This window comes from Myotis yumanensis, unplaced genomic scaffold, assembly GCF_028538775.1.
Source record: "Myotis yumanensis isolate MYYU_CA2020_CCGP unplaced genomic scaffold, mMyoYum1.0.hap1 SCAF_15, whole genome shotgun sequence".
In the NCBI taxonomy this organism is placed as follows: Eukaryota; Metazoa; Chordata; class Mammalia; order Chiroptera; family Vespertilionidae; genus Myotis; species Myotis yumanensis.
This window is the reverse complement of record NW_027223766.1, coordinates 3,353,868-3,369,447: the sequence shown is the minus strand read 5'-3', so window position 1 is coordinate 3,369,447 and position 15,580 is coordinate 3,353,868. Positions and strand designations below refer to the sequence as shown.

General features: G+C 53.3%; 1 protein-coding gene across 1 annotated transcript; it reads left to right on the top strand.

Moving 5' to 3' along the window:
• The first annotated feature begins 1,410 nt into the window (after window positions 1-1,410).
• On the top strand, window positions 1,411-15,268 carry CA2 (carbonic anhydrase 2). Its single transcript, XM_070391869.1, has 7 exons — window positions 1,411-1,593; window positions 2,337-2,534; window positions 9,710-9,828; window positions 10,234-10,326; window positions 11,636-11,698; window positions 12,643-12,798; window positions 14,448-15,268. Exons 1-7 carry the CDS (start codon window positions 1,560-1,562, stop codon window positions 14,565-14,567), a joined length of 783 nt encoding a protein of 260 aa, XP_070247970.1. The 5' UTR covers window positions 1,411-1,559; the 3' UTR covers window positions 14,568-15,268.
• The last annotated feature ends 312 nt before the right edge of the window (window positions 15,269-15,580 follow it).

Here is a 15,580-nt window from a genome sequence, read left to right as displayed (position 1 = left end):
GGCGGGGACGGCTGCTTTGCCCTGGCGAATCCTGCCTCTAGTCCTTCATCAGGAGGAGACACTGGGGTGCCCACACGCCCCTGCATGGAAGCTCATTCATTCCTGTTTCCAAAAGGAAGTAACCCCTGCCCAGTGGCCATTCCTACTCAAAGAGACGTTTCCCCACGGGTGACGCTGCTGGGACCTAACCAGGGCTCACCATCGGGGCCGAAAGGCCACCTGAGGGTGCTCTCAGTGGTGAAGCGACCGTAACCCTAAGGTGCAGAGGGGAGATTTGATCTTTTCTACCCAGTCCCACCACCAGAGGACAAGGAGGGCATATTCTGGGCACAGCACGGCCTGGGCCCACGTGTGCCCACACAGGCCTGGCTTTCAGACCCTCCATAGACAGGGACAGGGGACAGGGCTTGGACCTGGTGTCCGGACTTGGGGCTGGATGCTTGGGGTGACGGCTGCCCTGTGCAGGGTAGAGGCGGAGCAGCACCCCTGGTGCCAGGAGCACCCTCTGTGACAACCAAAAGGTCTCCAGGCACTGCCAACGTTCTGGGCGGAAACTGCCCCGCAGAGCCAGGTGGCCGGGACTGCGTTCTCACCGAGGCTGTTGTGGGTGCCGCCTGTGGCGGCCTGATGGGCACGCAGCGTGGGAAATGCATCAGTCGCCTTTTTCAGTGTGGCTGTCCCCGTTCATCTTTTCATTCCTGTTCTGGTTGAACTTGAAACCGGGTAACAATGTTTCAATGCTCGGCTGCTCTTGGCTGCGCAGTGGATGTAGTAACTTACAGAGAAGCGCTGTTCGTTACCGTGAGAACGCCAAGACCCTTTAGGAAGCGCATCGGGCCAAGTCTGAAAAGCGGTTCACCAAGGGCCTCGCGCGCTCGGTGGGAGTGGGGTCGCTGTCCCAGCCACGGCAGGGCTGGGGGTTCGTGGGAAACTGTAACCCGCGCCCGGGCGTCCGTCCTCTCCCGCGCCTCCCGGCCTCCTTCCGCGGCCGGCCAGCGGGGGGCGCGGGCTCTCCGCACGGAGCCGCCACCGCCTCCCGTTCGCCCCAAGGTCACGGCTCGGAGCTCGCTCGCCGGCCGCCGGGGCGGGAATCCCGGGTGCCTTCGGGGCGGAGACGCCGGCCGGGGATGCGGTCACAATGGGCCGGGAGGGAGGCGCGGGGCCGGGGCCACAGCGTGGGCGCCGCCACCGGACTCCGCGCCCGGAGGGAGGTGCGCGCAGACGCCCCGCCGCCCCGCCGCCCCGCCGCCCCGCGCTACCGGAGCGCGGAGCCGGTGCCGCCCAGGCCCCCGGGCGCGGCCGCGGGAGACGCTCCCCGCGCGGCGGGCGCAGCCTGCAGGGCGCTGTCCCCGCCCGGCCCTCCCCGCGCGGGACCGCACCTCCGCCCTCACCTCCCGCCGCAGGTCCGCCCGGCCCCTCCCCGGCCCGGCCGCCCCCGGCACCAAGTTGGCGGGAGCCTATAAAAGCCGGGGACGGCGCGGCCGCGGACACACCGTGCCGGCCCAGAGCAGCCGCCGCTGGACGCGCGCCAACTCCTGCCCCGCAGCCCCGCCGCCACCATGTCCCACCACTGGGGGTACGGCCCGCACAACGGTGAGTGCGCGCCGCCCTCTGCACCTGCCCGGCCGTGGGCGCCGGGTGGCGGGCCAGGGCCCCTGCGCGGGGTGCCCCCTCCCCAGCGCCGGCCCCCGCGCGGGTGCCCCCCGCCCGGCCCTATCCGCTGCCCGGAACCCCCGCGTCCGGCGCGCACAGGCCCAAGGGGGTGGGGGGGTGTACCCTCAGCGGGGGACGCGAGGACAGCCCCTCCGGGTCCCTGCGGGACACCCTCCTACCCCGACCCAGGAGGAGAGAGAAGAGGTTGTAACAGGAAATGGTAGGTGTTGGTGGCAGATCAGGGACCCGCTCCCCCACCATCCTCAGCGCCACCTGTGGCTGAGGCTCCCGCACCGCCTGTCCCTGGCACTTCTCTGCGGTTAGAATTCCTTGCCCTGAACGGAGTTCACCCTTCACCTCTGACCTCATGTCAGGGGGTCACCAGGAGCGGGCTTTCCCGCCAGGGATCTGGGTTCTCAGAGTCAGAGGACATGCAATGGCTGGGAGCTGCGTGGCTCCGTCTGCTCTCACTGCGCTCCACACATGGATGCCCCTCTCACAGCAGCCCCTACGGGAGGCGTCATTATTAACCCGCAGAACAAATGGGAAACTGAGGCACGAGGTGCTTTCCCAAAGGTTCTTCAGCTTGGTGGTGCCGCCCAATGGGAGCCTGCATCCCTGCCCCTTCCCAGGGAGTGGGTGCCTGTCCCCACGCTGGGAGCTCACGCGTCCCTCCCACCCAGGGCCCGAGCACTGGCACAAGGACTTCCCCATTGCCAAGGGCCACCGCCAGTCCCCTGTGGACATTGACACCAAAGCCGCCACTCACGACCCTGCGCTGAAGCCCCTGACTGTGTCCTACAAGCAGGTGGCGTCCAAGCGGATCCTCAACAACGGCCACTCTTTCAACGTGGAGTTTGACGACTCCCAGGACACAGCAGGTCAGTGGCTAACGCATCACTGGGGCCTTTTACCCAAAAGCTGTTTTCCCTGTGAAGGGGGACCCTTCTCAGCCCTGAAGAGCCAGGCTCAGAGGGCAGGCCGATGACCTTGAAGTGACCTGGGCTGCTCCTCCCTGGAACAGTCCCTGGTCCCTTGCAGGCCACTGAGAACCTGGGACCTGCCTCTGAAAATTCCAAAAGGCAGTGTCCCCTGGCAAGAAACATCAACAGTGATGTTTTGCAAAATTAGAACATTTAAGTTCTGTTCCTCTTTCACATCGATGTCTGCCCTCGCCCTCTCCCTCTCCCTTCCTCTCTCTCTGAAATCAACAAAAACATACTTTTAAAAATTAGAAATTTAAGTTCTAAGTTTCACTCTCACATAGATATTTCTCTCCCTTCCTCTCTAAAAACCAATGGAAACATGTCCTTGGGTGAGGATAAAAAACCGACAACCGCCCCCCCCCCCCCCCCCAATTCTTGGAAACAAAATTCTGAGTATTTTCTGGGTGTTGGGCTAGTGCCATAAAGGTGGCAGTATATCTTGGTATCTACTGAGAAAGTCATTCCACAAATGAAGATGGTTTAGAGCTGGTGGATATATTGGCCCATTACTGACAAAACCGATTACCATCATTTGTTCGTAATGAGCTGTTTTCAGGGCGCTCGTTGAATGTTGTGTTTTTCCTTGTTTAGAAACAGAGTCCCCCCCCCCCCCCCCGCCCCACCCCATTCAGCCATATTCCTGCCTCTTTGCCCACTGGTTGATGTTATTGCCCTGTTTTCCTGAGCGCTGCCCTCTGAAGGTCAGTGGCCGCTGCTGCAAACACACAGGCGGGCGCTGTGGAGGGGCCCTGGGACAAATGAGAAGGAACTCGCGATGGTGCCGCTAAAACTGTGCAGCGATGGCCACAGCTCTAGCATATCCCTGTAACCAGAGCCCTCAGAGGCTCGGCCACTGTCCTGCTCAGCACTCACCCATGTATTCAGCACCGTTTTGAAAAAGTTCTTCCCTACCCCTTTCCCATTTTAAAATTTCTTGACACTTGGCTTTCTAAATAGTGATTTGGGAATACAGTTTGATGGAGGGTAATGTAGAGGTGATCTGAGAAGTGTTTTCACCCTGTGTTCTGGGTCACCTCACCCAGCACACACACGCACACACAGACACACACGGACACACACGATTTTCTAGGTTTTGAGGATTAGAGTTGGTGGAGGGAGTCCCCTGGAGACCCTTCTGTGGGTTTCTGCCGTGTCACCTTCCCCGGCGCCTCCCACTCCAAAGCAACAACGCTCGGCGATTAAGTTAAATATAACGTTAAATATAAGGGAGACAATTTCTTTCCTTCGTGTGAAGATTGTAATAGGACAAGGCCAAAAGTCTTGGCGGTATTGTACATATAGAAAGGATGCCAAAACACTTTATGTTTGGTTATTTTTTAAAAAAAACAAAAGAAGTCAGCTACTTTAGTCTGTAGTTGTCAGCTTTTTTTTTTTTTTAAGAGACAATGGGCATTCAGTGTTGCCAATGAAATCATTGTTTTCCCTGGGTCTACCAGTTACATACCTCCCCGGATGCTACAAAGAATCCAGTATAAAATCACATGCCGACTGAGTGCTGAGAGTCTTTCTTGGAACAATGAGAAACAAATGGAACCGTGCACTGTTTTAGTGCGTGCATCTTGGGGAGAGGGGGTCAGCATTTGGTGGTAGCTGTGAGCCTTTTCTGGGGTCCGTGGCCCTGGTGGCAGCAGCCTGGCTCTCAGAGGTTTGCTTTCTTTCCTGTGAAACTGGAGTGAGGGTGGCGTGCACCGGAGGGGGAAGCGTGCTGAGCTCTAAGATTACCGCCAGCACTCCCTCGATGGGGTTGCCACGTCTCGTTTGTCAGTGTAGCGGCACGTCCCACGTATGATATTAAAGGGGTCCTGCTGGTTTCCTGCATGGCACCAGGCTGTAGCTGCGAGTCCTGCCACGCACCCGCCGCTCCCGGTGGGTTTCTCCACGGGCAGGGGCTGATCACCTGGCTTCCCATCTCTGTGGGCCACTTGCATTTGTAAAGCGGCGGCCGTGTTTAGATTGTGAACCCAGAACACAAGTGGGTTAGTTTAGGGAGGGGCTCAAATCCACGCCGTGGAGACACGTGGGCTTCGCTTAGTTCTCATTTAAAAAATCCTCACTAACACAATGAGATGCAAGGTCAGGCAGGCACCTAAGGGCCGGCCAGGGGCTGGGGCACCTCGGGAGAAAGATGGGCGTGGTGGCTGGGTCAGCCGCTCCCGTACGTGCGACAGGAAGTCTTGCAGGGCCGAGGAAACAGGGAGGCCTGAGCTGGCCCGGGTCTCAGTGAGGCCAGGCCCAGGCTTGGAGGGCCTCCAGGCGAAGGAAGAGGTCTGCCCGAGGCTGCCAGGGCACAGCACCTGCTGGCACCGGCCGGGAGGCATGGGAACCAGACAGGCAGGCGCAGAAAGACCTGCTCTCTTCGCACGTGAAAGTCTCCTTTGTGACTCTGTCCAAACACTGCAACCTCCTCAGTTGTTCTGGTTAAACAGGAAGCTTTCTCTCTTTTTGAGAATGCAGAATGCATTAAATATTGATGTTAAGGGAAAACACACCCACAGAATTAAAACAGAACCAAAGCGATCGTACCAGGCAGGGGAACAGCCTTCGGACTTTTGTAAAGATCCTGGCCTCTCAGGTTAGAAGAAGCGGCCGCCAGGGTAAGGGAGAGGCTGGCCTCCCCGCCTGCGGAGTGACTGCCTGGGGACCTCAGAATAGGAGGGAATAGAAATCTTCAACAAATAACCACGGTTAAATAGTGCGTGCACACCGTCTCCAGCACACTGCGCTTTTCTGTCCACGTAAGCCTCAAAGTAAGTTATCCTTCTGGTCACCCAATTTCTTTAAGTGAACAGTTTAACTTCTCTTTTTGTTAGGAGTTATTGTCATGGTGTTTATAATTTTTATATCCTTTGCCACTTATTTTATACTTTTAAACCCTTAAGTTTATTTCCTCCCCCCTCCCCCTGTGATTTCAGTCTTCTAGCACTTCTCAGAGGTTCCGATTTTCAAATATATCCTAAATGCTATCTTATTTCCAAACTCAAATACATGGAGTCAGGAACTGAGCCGGCAGAATTTATCGCTGTATAAGCCCAGGGAGTGCTTTTTGCCTGTGAGGTAATGGGCTGTGACCAGAAGCTTGGGCTAAATTCCTCATCAATCTTCTAAATTCCTTTAAAAACAAACCACCTTAAATTAATGAAAAATCATTAATCTTGTTAGAGTTTTTTAATTATTAGAAAATAACTCCCCCTGCTTAAGATCTTTTATTACTAGCTTTATTTGAGAGAAAAGATCAGCAGTCAAAATTCCTAATTCCTGCTAACTTATTAACTTTTATTAATGAGTGTAAAACTCTCCTGCTTTATTGCGAAGTTAGAGGCAAATATTGAAAAACAAGGTCTGGATTATTGGGCTAATCCATACACAGCATTATTTCTGTGCTGTTTTTTGAGAAATTGGAATGTTTGTATCTGTTTATATTAATTCAAGAAGGAAGAAGGAAGGCCACGAGCTGTCCTGGCCCCAGGCGGGCGAGCAGACCTGCTCTGGGCATATTCTGGGTTCTGCTTGCTTTTCAGGAACCTGCTGTTGAAGCTGCTAAACTTCCCTCCCACAGACAATCTTAGCTCGAAAGGAAACAACCACCACAAATGGCAAGGCTTGTCCTGCAAAGCGCGACCCTCACCCAACCCCACCAAGCTGCAGCACGCCGTGCAGATCATGTTCATGGCGCGTGTGTGCGTGTGTGCGTGTGTGTGTGTGTGTGTGTGTGTGTGTCTGCGTTCGAGCTCGCAGTCTGTATCGTCGATGATCACGGTCTGTCTGCAGTAACACGCATGTCATGTCCAGTGTGTGTCACAGATGTGATCCTCCACCCCCTCGGCTCCCGTGCAGCTGCTGCCCGGCACCGTGTGTGTACATACCTGAGTCCCTTTTTTAATTCTTGGACAGTTGCCATCCACCTGCCTCTAAAAGCTGAATTTCCGTGTGTGTACGTAGCGAAGGGCGGCCTGCCATTTTGCTCCTCAGAAGCAGCCGCGCGGGCCGTCCGCTTCGCCCTGGGCCGCCCGGATGTCCGCTCTCCTCTCCCGGGGAGGCCTGGCCGCCGCCTCCGCCTCCGCCAGGAAGGCCACAGGAATGCAGTGTGATAGTTTTCTGATTATTCACAGAGGGCGTTGTTCACCTGTTGGAAATGCTGTGTTTAGTGGATTTATTTCTTCACATTGTTGATAGGAAACTCCTTAAATTTTAAGTTTAAACCAAAGACCATCGGGTTAGTTTATTTGTATTTTGGATCTAAGAGAGATTATTGACTTCCAGGGAGGTCTTTGTTATTTGGATGCATTTTATATTAAGTGATCATGTGATTTGGAAGAAAAAAATTCAAAGCATTAACATTTCAGTTTTTAATTTGTGTAGGTGGTCTGATTTATCTCAGTATGACTGGCGTGAATGTCTTAATTTTTACAAACAACCTATATTCAACATAATTTTTCCACGTAATCTGTACAGGAAGACAGATGCGTCTAGAATATACTTGGTGCTCACTTTGCAGTCTGTGTATTTAGTTGGTACAACTGAGGCAGTCACGACAGTGAAAGGCTGCAGCGCCTGTGGGTGGGGGCGCGGGGGGTGGGGGGTATCGGGGCTTCAGTTGCATGGGAGCCCATGTGAGTCTGTCCTTCCCGTGCAGCACGTTTCCACCAGGCAGTAGGCCATGCCTCGTCCGCCCCACAGGCCTCGTTGCCTTTTACAGAAACAACTTCTGCTATTTTTAAACCTTATTTTTGCAGTAGAAAAGCAGGTTTCATTTTAAACTGGGGTAGTTTAGAGGTGACCTGAGGCAGCCAACATAAAGCAAGTAAGTAAGCAGACCCAGAGGCAGCCGCTTCCCAGCTTCCAGCACGTGCTGTCTGTGCTGTTTCTCAGTTAAAAAGACAGGCGCGCCTTTGTGACAGCTCACGGCAAGTTATTATCATAACAACGCTCTTGAGGGACTTCATTGACTAGACTTCATGTTAAGGAGTTTTGAGAAGTAACCAACTAGTTGAAGAAGGTCAGAAATGCTGCCTTTAATAGCAAGTAAACATTAACTATAATAATCTTTTAAAATTACAACAGGCTTACAATTTACATAGCAAATTAGTTTTATTTTAATAGGAGTGAAAACAGGTATCCAGTAATAACAGATCAGCATGGAACGTGTTTAATCATTGAACCCAGAGCTTAATTCCTTTTCCTTTTTAGTATTAGTAAGTCCTGTTTAATGAAAGCTCATATATACTCTTGCCTGACTCTAAGTGTTCCCCGTAAGAAGTAAAGTAGGATGGAATCTTAGCACCCGCCAGAGAGTGAGTAAGAACGAGCTCTAAGCTTCATGATCTTTAAAGTTTAAGATTCTGACAAGATTCTTCACAGGGAGGGCGATTAGTCAGCTCGGATTTTACTTAACTCACTTTCCCACTTGATAGAATGAATGATGTTACAAATGGTTTTCATGATCAGCCCGCCAGTTAGTTAGTAGCTTTAAAAAGTTATAAAGGAATTAATTCCAACATCAATTTATTTCATAAACAAGTATTTTGTTTTAAGGGTATATCATTATGAAAAAATAGGAATTATCTCATTTTTGAAAAAGCCTATTTGGGGTGATAAGGCTAATTCTTTTCTCATAGACTTATGAGGTTAAAAAAAGCTTTTACAATTAATTGTTATTAAGTCTCAAGAGAGGTGATTTTTGTCAGAAAACATGCAAATTCATGTTTCTTAGCAGCTCTGTAACATAGCACTATGTATGATTTGCGGGTTTTTTCATTCTCTCTTTCTCCTGCCGTGAAAAGCAGAGGCGCACCAAGGCCATGTCAGGAGCCACAGAAAAGCCTCCACCCGAACCTGCCATGGGCTTCCCCTTCCCTTCCACTAGATGAGTGTCTGCTGCACCTTGTAAGCACACTTAGCTGAAGGGAAGCCAGCAGACTTGTCCGTCCAGACTTCGTCCCTTTGATTCTCAAAGCCACAGTTTGGACTCATTCTTTTATGAATTATAAACCAAAACTAATAAAATATACTTATGGGAACAGATGTTTAATCCCAGTTCTGGAAAAAATAACATTGGAGTGGTAGAACTAAACTAACTTTAAAAGCTTTAAAATATACTGGTTAAATCCCATTAATACATATAAGACAGGTAAAAAGTTTTTGGAGGGGATAGGGAAGCAGTGACCTCTTACTATTTTAATCCTCTCTTAAGACACAACTAGTTACAGATAGATTGTGGTCTAACACTGATTTCTAGGACTGCTTTTACTGTAATTAATACCAGAATATTGGAATCATGAGATAGTTATTCAAGTTAGAATCAGAAGTTCTTGGAGGTAATAGAGCAGCTCCGCTAGTATGTGATCAGTACCTAGTGGAGTAATCAACAATTGGATGTACCCATTTCACAGATGAGGACGTTAGGGTCAGAGAGGGTAAATAAAGATTTTGAAGGGACAAAGCTGGTCAGTAGCTTTTGGATTTGGATGGTCACTGCTACTAAAGAATTTGGAAAGCCTGTGTGAGGAAAATAGGATTTTACAACATTGAGATCAAGAATGCTGATATTTCAGAAATTCTGGCTTGTAGGACTGTCCTGACAGGTTAGCTGAGTCGCCTCGGGACAGTCCCTGCGGAGAGGTTGCCACATTTGTGCGAATGTGCCTGAGGCCTGCGCTGGCCAGCAACGGAAGAACTTCCTCCGTGACTCACAGAGGAAGCCATAGCTTCCTTACCATTTCCTCTCTCTGCCCTGACCCTATGACCCCCAAGAAAACCCAGAAGAGAAGTGCCAGGGTGCTCAGCAGACAGAAGGGAAAAGCAGCGTCCTTTAGGCAACACGCGGAGGAACAGCTACAGCATATTCTGCTCCGCACTGTGGGCCAAGCCGGAGCCCGGATTGAATTTCCAGAGTGAAAATGTTGCTATGGGCACATATGCAGGACTATGCAATGGGATTCAAATGTAACATTAGTAGTGTGAGTTTCATAGCACATGGATGAGTATGCACGTGTACACGTGTGTATACACACACACACACACACACACACACGTATATTTTTACATTTCAGTGCTGAAGGGAGGACCTCTCGCTGACACCTACCGACTGGTTCAGTTCCACTTTCACTGGGGCTCGTGCGATGGGCAGGGCTCAGAGCACACAGTGGATCAGGAGAAATACGCCGCAGAGGTAACCTATGCTGCTTGCTTCTGGGAAAAACACAGTGATACTTGGCATTAATTTCAAAAGCTTAATTTTGTAAATTCGGCTTAAACAGGGGGAACCACTTTTTGAACAAAAGACCTTCACACTTGCTTATCGCTGCTCCAAGGACAGCGTTGGGGGAGTGAGTGAATTCAAGTGGGAGGACCTGTTTTCATATAAACCTAGAAACAGAATCTGCATCTTCCCGCAGAACGTGCAACTCTTGCTATTGATGAAATCACTTGCTAGTATGCCAAACAGTTTAAATAGAATTAAAATGAAGGAAAGGCTTACTTTTAAAATGCCCAGAGACCACAGTGGGGGTGGGGATGGGGGCAGGGTCCCTGGTTCTGTCCGTCCTCACTGTGAGTGGCCTGTCTCCTGCCGCAGCTGCACCTGGTTCACTGGAACACCAAGTACGGGGATTTCGGGACGGCCGTCAAACAACCCGACGGGCTGGCTGTTCTGGGTGTTTTTTTGAAGGTTAGTGGACGGCCCAGTTCTTTCCTCCCCTGTTTTCAGCAAAGATGAGACAGACAGGACACTTCTAGCCAATAGGACGTTCTCCAGAGAGCCTGGGTGGAGATGGGACCAAGGAGGACTTGAGAAGTGGTGTTGGCACTGTTCCAAGTGACTGTGAAGATGCGTCCCTGTGAGGTGAAGGGAGCAAGAGGGACCCTGCCCACATCCACTGGTTCCTCCCCGTGAGCTGGACAGTGTCTTTCATGACAGATGGCTGTGGGGGGAGGACAAACTTTCCTCTGCCCTCGAGGTGCTCCTGGCCGGCCTAGCAGCCCAATAGACATGAGGCAAGAGAAATAACCACGTGGAGTACATCCGTCTGTATGGGAACCCTGCAAGCAGGAGAGTCAGAGTCCACCTGTAGGAGCGGGAACCTGGGCTCTGAGACATCTGAGCTGGGGGTGGGGAGGGCCTGGGGCCTCAGCAGGCTGCTGCAGGAGGATGAGAAGGGCAGCCCTTTAATCAGCAGTTTTCCCTGCCCTGCAGCCATGACAAAGCGTTATCTCTGATCACTTCTTCTGAGCAGAGCCTCTAACTCAAATTCTTCTAAGTAGTTAAAGTGGGAGGAGGGGGTAGGAGTTTGCTAAGGTTGACTTTAGCTCGAAACAATCTGCACCCCACAGAGGCACACGGCAGGGGCGGGGCGGCCGGGGGGGGGGGGGGGGGGGGGGGGGATGGGAGGGGTGGGCGGGACTTGTTTGGACCCCACATGCTAAAGGAAGGGCAGGCTCTCAGGCTGCAGGATGGCTCCAGAGTGGGGAATTGCAGGCAATGGGAGGAAAGGTTGAGCTGCCGTCCTGACAGTGGTAAAGCCAGTGGAGTCGTGGGCTGGTGAGTCACGGCTGGACTATGTCAAGGTGGGAGCCATGTGTCTACGAATCCATCCACGGAAAGCACGGAGAGGCGTGGACAGACGCTGATTAGATGATGGAAGGAAACGAGGGCCGAGGGGTTGGGGAGGCAGGAGAGCCAGGGGAGAGTGCTAAGAGCGAGGGCAGACAGTCGGCGAAGGCCTGCGAGAAGGTGCAGGTGAGCTCGGGCCAGTGTCCTTCCTTCTGAGCTGAGAGTGCTGTTGCTGCTGGAGAGGATGCGAAGCTCACCTCTGGGGCTGCCAGGGCTGCGGCCTGCGCGCGTGGGGGGTCTGGTGGGGCCAGGTAGCAAGTGCAGGGTTTGGGTTTACTCTTTGGAGAAATTCTATGATAGAACTGCCCAGATCCAACGGGTGTGGTGCCACCTGTCATACAGCACCTGGTCCCGTGTCTTGCTCTAGGTCGGCGACGCTAAGCCAGGCCTCCAGAAGGTCGTCGATGCGCTGTGCTCCATTAAAACAAAGGTACGTGAGTGTCCCGCCACCCCACGGGCTTGGGGACACGCTTTTGTTCAAATGGAATAGTTTTGGCTTGACAAGGGGTGTTTGGGAGAGCAATTAATAAAGGTAAAACGTTGCTTATATATGTATTTAACTCTTTTATAATCCAAAAGTTGATCCTGATGCCCGTCTAAGTTAGACTTGTGTTTGCATAACCTGGCTTCCCCATCCACGCGTCCCTGTGCACGTCAGGGGCTCGTGCCTGGGAGGAGGCCGAAAGGTCGCCTGCTCAGCCAGTCACTCACCCCTGCGCAGGGATCTCCTGAGGGCCTGCCACGTGCCGGCCACTTCATACCGTGGTGAACGCAATGCACAGGGCCCGCCTCAGGGAGGTGTCTGTTCTGGGCCTCCTCGAATTGACTCGTCCCATGTTTAAACCCTCCCGACGGCACAGCTGCATTGAGGTCAATGGGCATTGGCGTAAATTAAATTACTGCCATGGCCAGTGGCAGCCCTGGCTCCATAAAGCTCGCCCTCACAGCAGCCTCTGACTTCTGAAATGCTCACCTCCCACCTCTAGCTTGACGCCCTTGACTCCTGAATAAACCTGATCTGAAAGCACTAACTCAAAAAGACACCTGCACCCCACACTCATCGCAGCATCATACACGACAGCCAACTGGGGGCGGCGGGGCCTAAGTATCCACCAACGAGTGAACGGATAAAGAACATGAGGTGCATAAGGAAATGTGACTCCGCCTTGAACAGAATGGAACTAGCCGTCTGTGAGGGCCCGGGCGGAGAGGAGTCAGGTTCTCCAGCTCATGACTGTTTCCCGGCAGACGCCTCGGTTACGCTCCTTCTATTCTGTTTCCTGGGGAGTGGACTCTCTTTAAGATGCAGCTGTGGCTGTTAGGTGTGCCTCCCGCCCGACCATGAGGCTCTAACCTGAGTGTCGCTTGTGCCAGGGTAAGAGCGCCGCCTTCACTGGCTTCGACCCGTGCGGGCTCCTCCCCGGGAGCCTGGACTACTGGACCTACCCCGGCTCGCTGACCACGCCGCCGCTGCTGGAGTGCGTGACCTGGATCGTGCTCAGGGAGCCCATCAGCCTGAGCAGTGAGCAGGTGGGTCCCCGACGGTGGGCGGGCCGGGTGCGGGGCTGTGGAGTCAGCCAACCTGGTAACCTCCTCCTGGTGCTCTGGCCCTGGGGCCGTGTGCGCAGAGCTGAGCTACTAAACATGCAATAAACACGGCTCGTCATTAACCACAGCCTGAAGCTGTAAACACAGGCAGAACGGAGGGTCCGGTGGGCCAGCTGCCTTCACCGAGTGAGTGCTGCTCTGTGAACGCTGAGAAAGCGAAGCCTGCACAATGACCTGTCACACCCACGGTTACAGGGTCAGGATGCTCCTCAGCCCCCTGACTCCTGAGGAAGGCGAGGGGCCAGTCCCCGCGGCCAGAGTGGCCGGAGGCCGAGGCAGACCCCTCACCGTGCGCTAGGTGCAGTGCAGTCTGCCCGGCAGGTGATGAACGCCTTGCAGTCCCAGCGGGGCAAGGGCAGGGGCAGGGGCAGGGGCAGGGCAGGTCACCGTCGTCCACTTCAGTCAAAGTTGACTTTGTGGGGGGACTGTGGGAATATTACTGAACCAAACAGCTCAGGCTGTTGACTGGTGGCCGCCGACCTCCTTCACTCAGATCAAGTCTCGAGTAGGGAAAGGGAAGAACCACTTTGCAAAACAACCTCTGAGAAGTGGGGGCGGGTGAGGACTGCCTGTGTCCATCATGGGGCCAGGGAACAAACTTAAAAGGGAATAAAAATCAACCAAGACACCTGGGCTGCATGGCTCAGTGGTTGAGCATTGACCTCTGATCCAGGAGGTCAAAGTTCGATTCCCCATCAGGGCACATGCTCGGGTTGTGGGCTCAATTCTCAGTGTGGGGTGTGCAGGAGGCAGCCAATCGATGATTTTCTCTTATTACTGATGTTTCTCTCTCCCTTCCTGCTTAAAAAATAAAAGATTCACGCTAGCCAGTTTGGCTCAGTGGATAGAGCATCAGCCTGTGAACCCAAAGGTCCCGGGTTCGATTCTGGTCAAGGGCAAGCTGCAGGCTCCTCCCTGGCCCGGGCCCTGGTCAGGGCTCCTGCAGGAGGCAACCAATCGATGTGTTTCCCTCACATTGATGTTCTCTGTCTTTCCCTCTCTCTTCCACTCTCCCTAAAAATCAATGGAAAAGTATCCTCGGGTGAGGATTAACCAAAAATGAATAAATAAACAAACAAACAATAAAATAAAAATAAAAAGATCCACCAAGACCAGGACTGGACGCCCACTCGGCACAGCCCTCCAGGGCAGTGTCCTGCGCATTTGAGCAGAGACGCCAGCCTGCCTTCCGGCTCTGGGCTTGCCGACCCTGGACCCCCTAACTGCACAGGTGCTGTAGTCCACCCTCCCCAGGGCAGACGTGAACTTTAATTTTCACTTAGGATTGTTATGTTACATCTCAAAGGTATAAAGTCAGGAGGAAAGCAGAAAGCTAACAGAAATGGCCTTCCAGCAGCAGCAGCGATTCCGAGCGTGTGTCATAGACAGGGATCTGTCGGTGAACGCATGCGTGTGCATCTGTGATTATCTGTGGGGTCCTGTGAGATGTGAACATGGGTACATGGTGCTGTGCACAGAGGGGAGCCCATGTCAGATGTGACCCCGCACATCCCGCAGTATCGCCGTGAAACGTTTCTTTTTAATTTTCTAATCTTTTCTGTGTCTTTTAGATAAACACGTTCCGTCATCTTAGCTTCAACAAGGAGGGGGAGGCAGAAGAACCTATGGTGGACAACTGGCGACCCACGCAGCCCCTGCACGGCCGCCAGGTCAGGGCGTCCTTCCAGTGAGACGCGGGCCGCGGTCCCCAGCGTCCGAGGTCCCCGGCGCGGAGCACCGGCCCACGCTGCGAATCGGACCTGCTGCCCTGCGTCCCCGACTGCTGGGCTCCCGACTAGACCCTTCCTGTCCCCCTCCCGTCCCCCTGACACGCTTGCTATTCCCGTGGGAGGAGCCTGGCCAGCTGTCCCTTGATGCAGCGGCATGGTGGGCGGTGCTTTGCTGGGGGTGGCCTTCCTGTAAGAAATGATTAAAGGGATCGGAGGGGAACGTGCCTGTTCATAGTGAGGTGTGAGTCTCACACGGGGGTGTCACAGATGGGAGGAGGCGGGTTCGGATCTGCACCAGGAGATCACGGTGACGTGAATCAGGTAAAATGCTCAGGATTCTGTGCGACGTGAACCCGACGGGATCACTGTTCTGACTCCAAGATTTGTACGAAAGAAATCCTCACGTTCGTCTATATTTGTAGCAAAGTCCCCTTATGTGACTCCTGCCATAATTCCCCTTATGTGACTCCTGCCATAATTCCCCTTGTGTGACTCCTGCCATAATTCAGTGACTTCTGAGCTGCAGAGGTCCACGAGGTAGAATCTAAAAACTGGTATCATTGTCGCTGTGACACAGAGTGTATTTCCATCCAGAAAATATGTCCTCTGTTAATAGATGCTGTATTTTGGGTATATTCTCTAATAAAGCCCGATTTCTCTTTGGGGCGCTGTGTTTTATGCGGGAGGAGTGGGCGTGTGTGGGATAATTCCCGTCAGTTCATTGCTGGGATGAGCGTGTCGGCTTCCTCAGGACTGAAGGACCCGGAAGGCCTGGCCCGTTTTCGCCAAGGGGAGGAGGCGGAGCAGATGGAATGCACAGCTGCCCTGGAGCAGATGAATGGCCTCAGGCTGCACTGTCAGCAGGGTTGTCAATATCCCTGGCCCCCGCTCAGGCCACACCGAGCTGCTGGGTGAGGGGAGCGGGCCTGGACCTGTGTGCCATCCCCGGTCCCTGCTGGTCTCTTGGGGTGGCC

Excerpts from the sequence above, each read along its gene's own strand:
- CA2 (XM_070391869.1), top strand. The coding sequence starts at position 1,560 with ATGTCCCACCACTGGGGGTACGGCCCGCACAACG. Across the intron at positions 11,699-12,642 it reads TGTGCTCCATTAAAACAAAG|GGTAAGAGCGCCGCCTTCAC; the intron begins GTACGTGAGTGT and ends CGCTTGTGCCAG. Across the intron at positions 12,799-14,447 it reads TCAGCCTGAGCAGTGAGCAG|ATAAACACGTTCCGTCATCT; the intron begins GTGGGTCCCCGA and ends TGTGTCTTTTAG.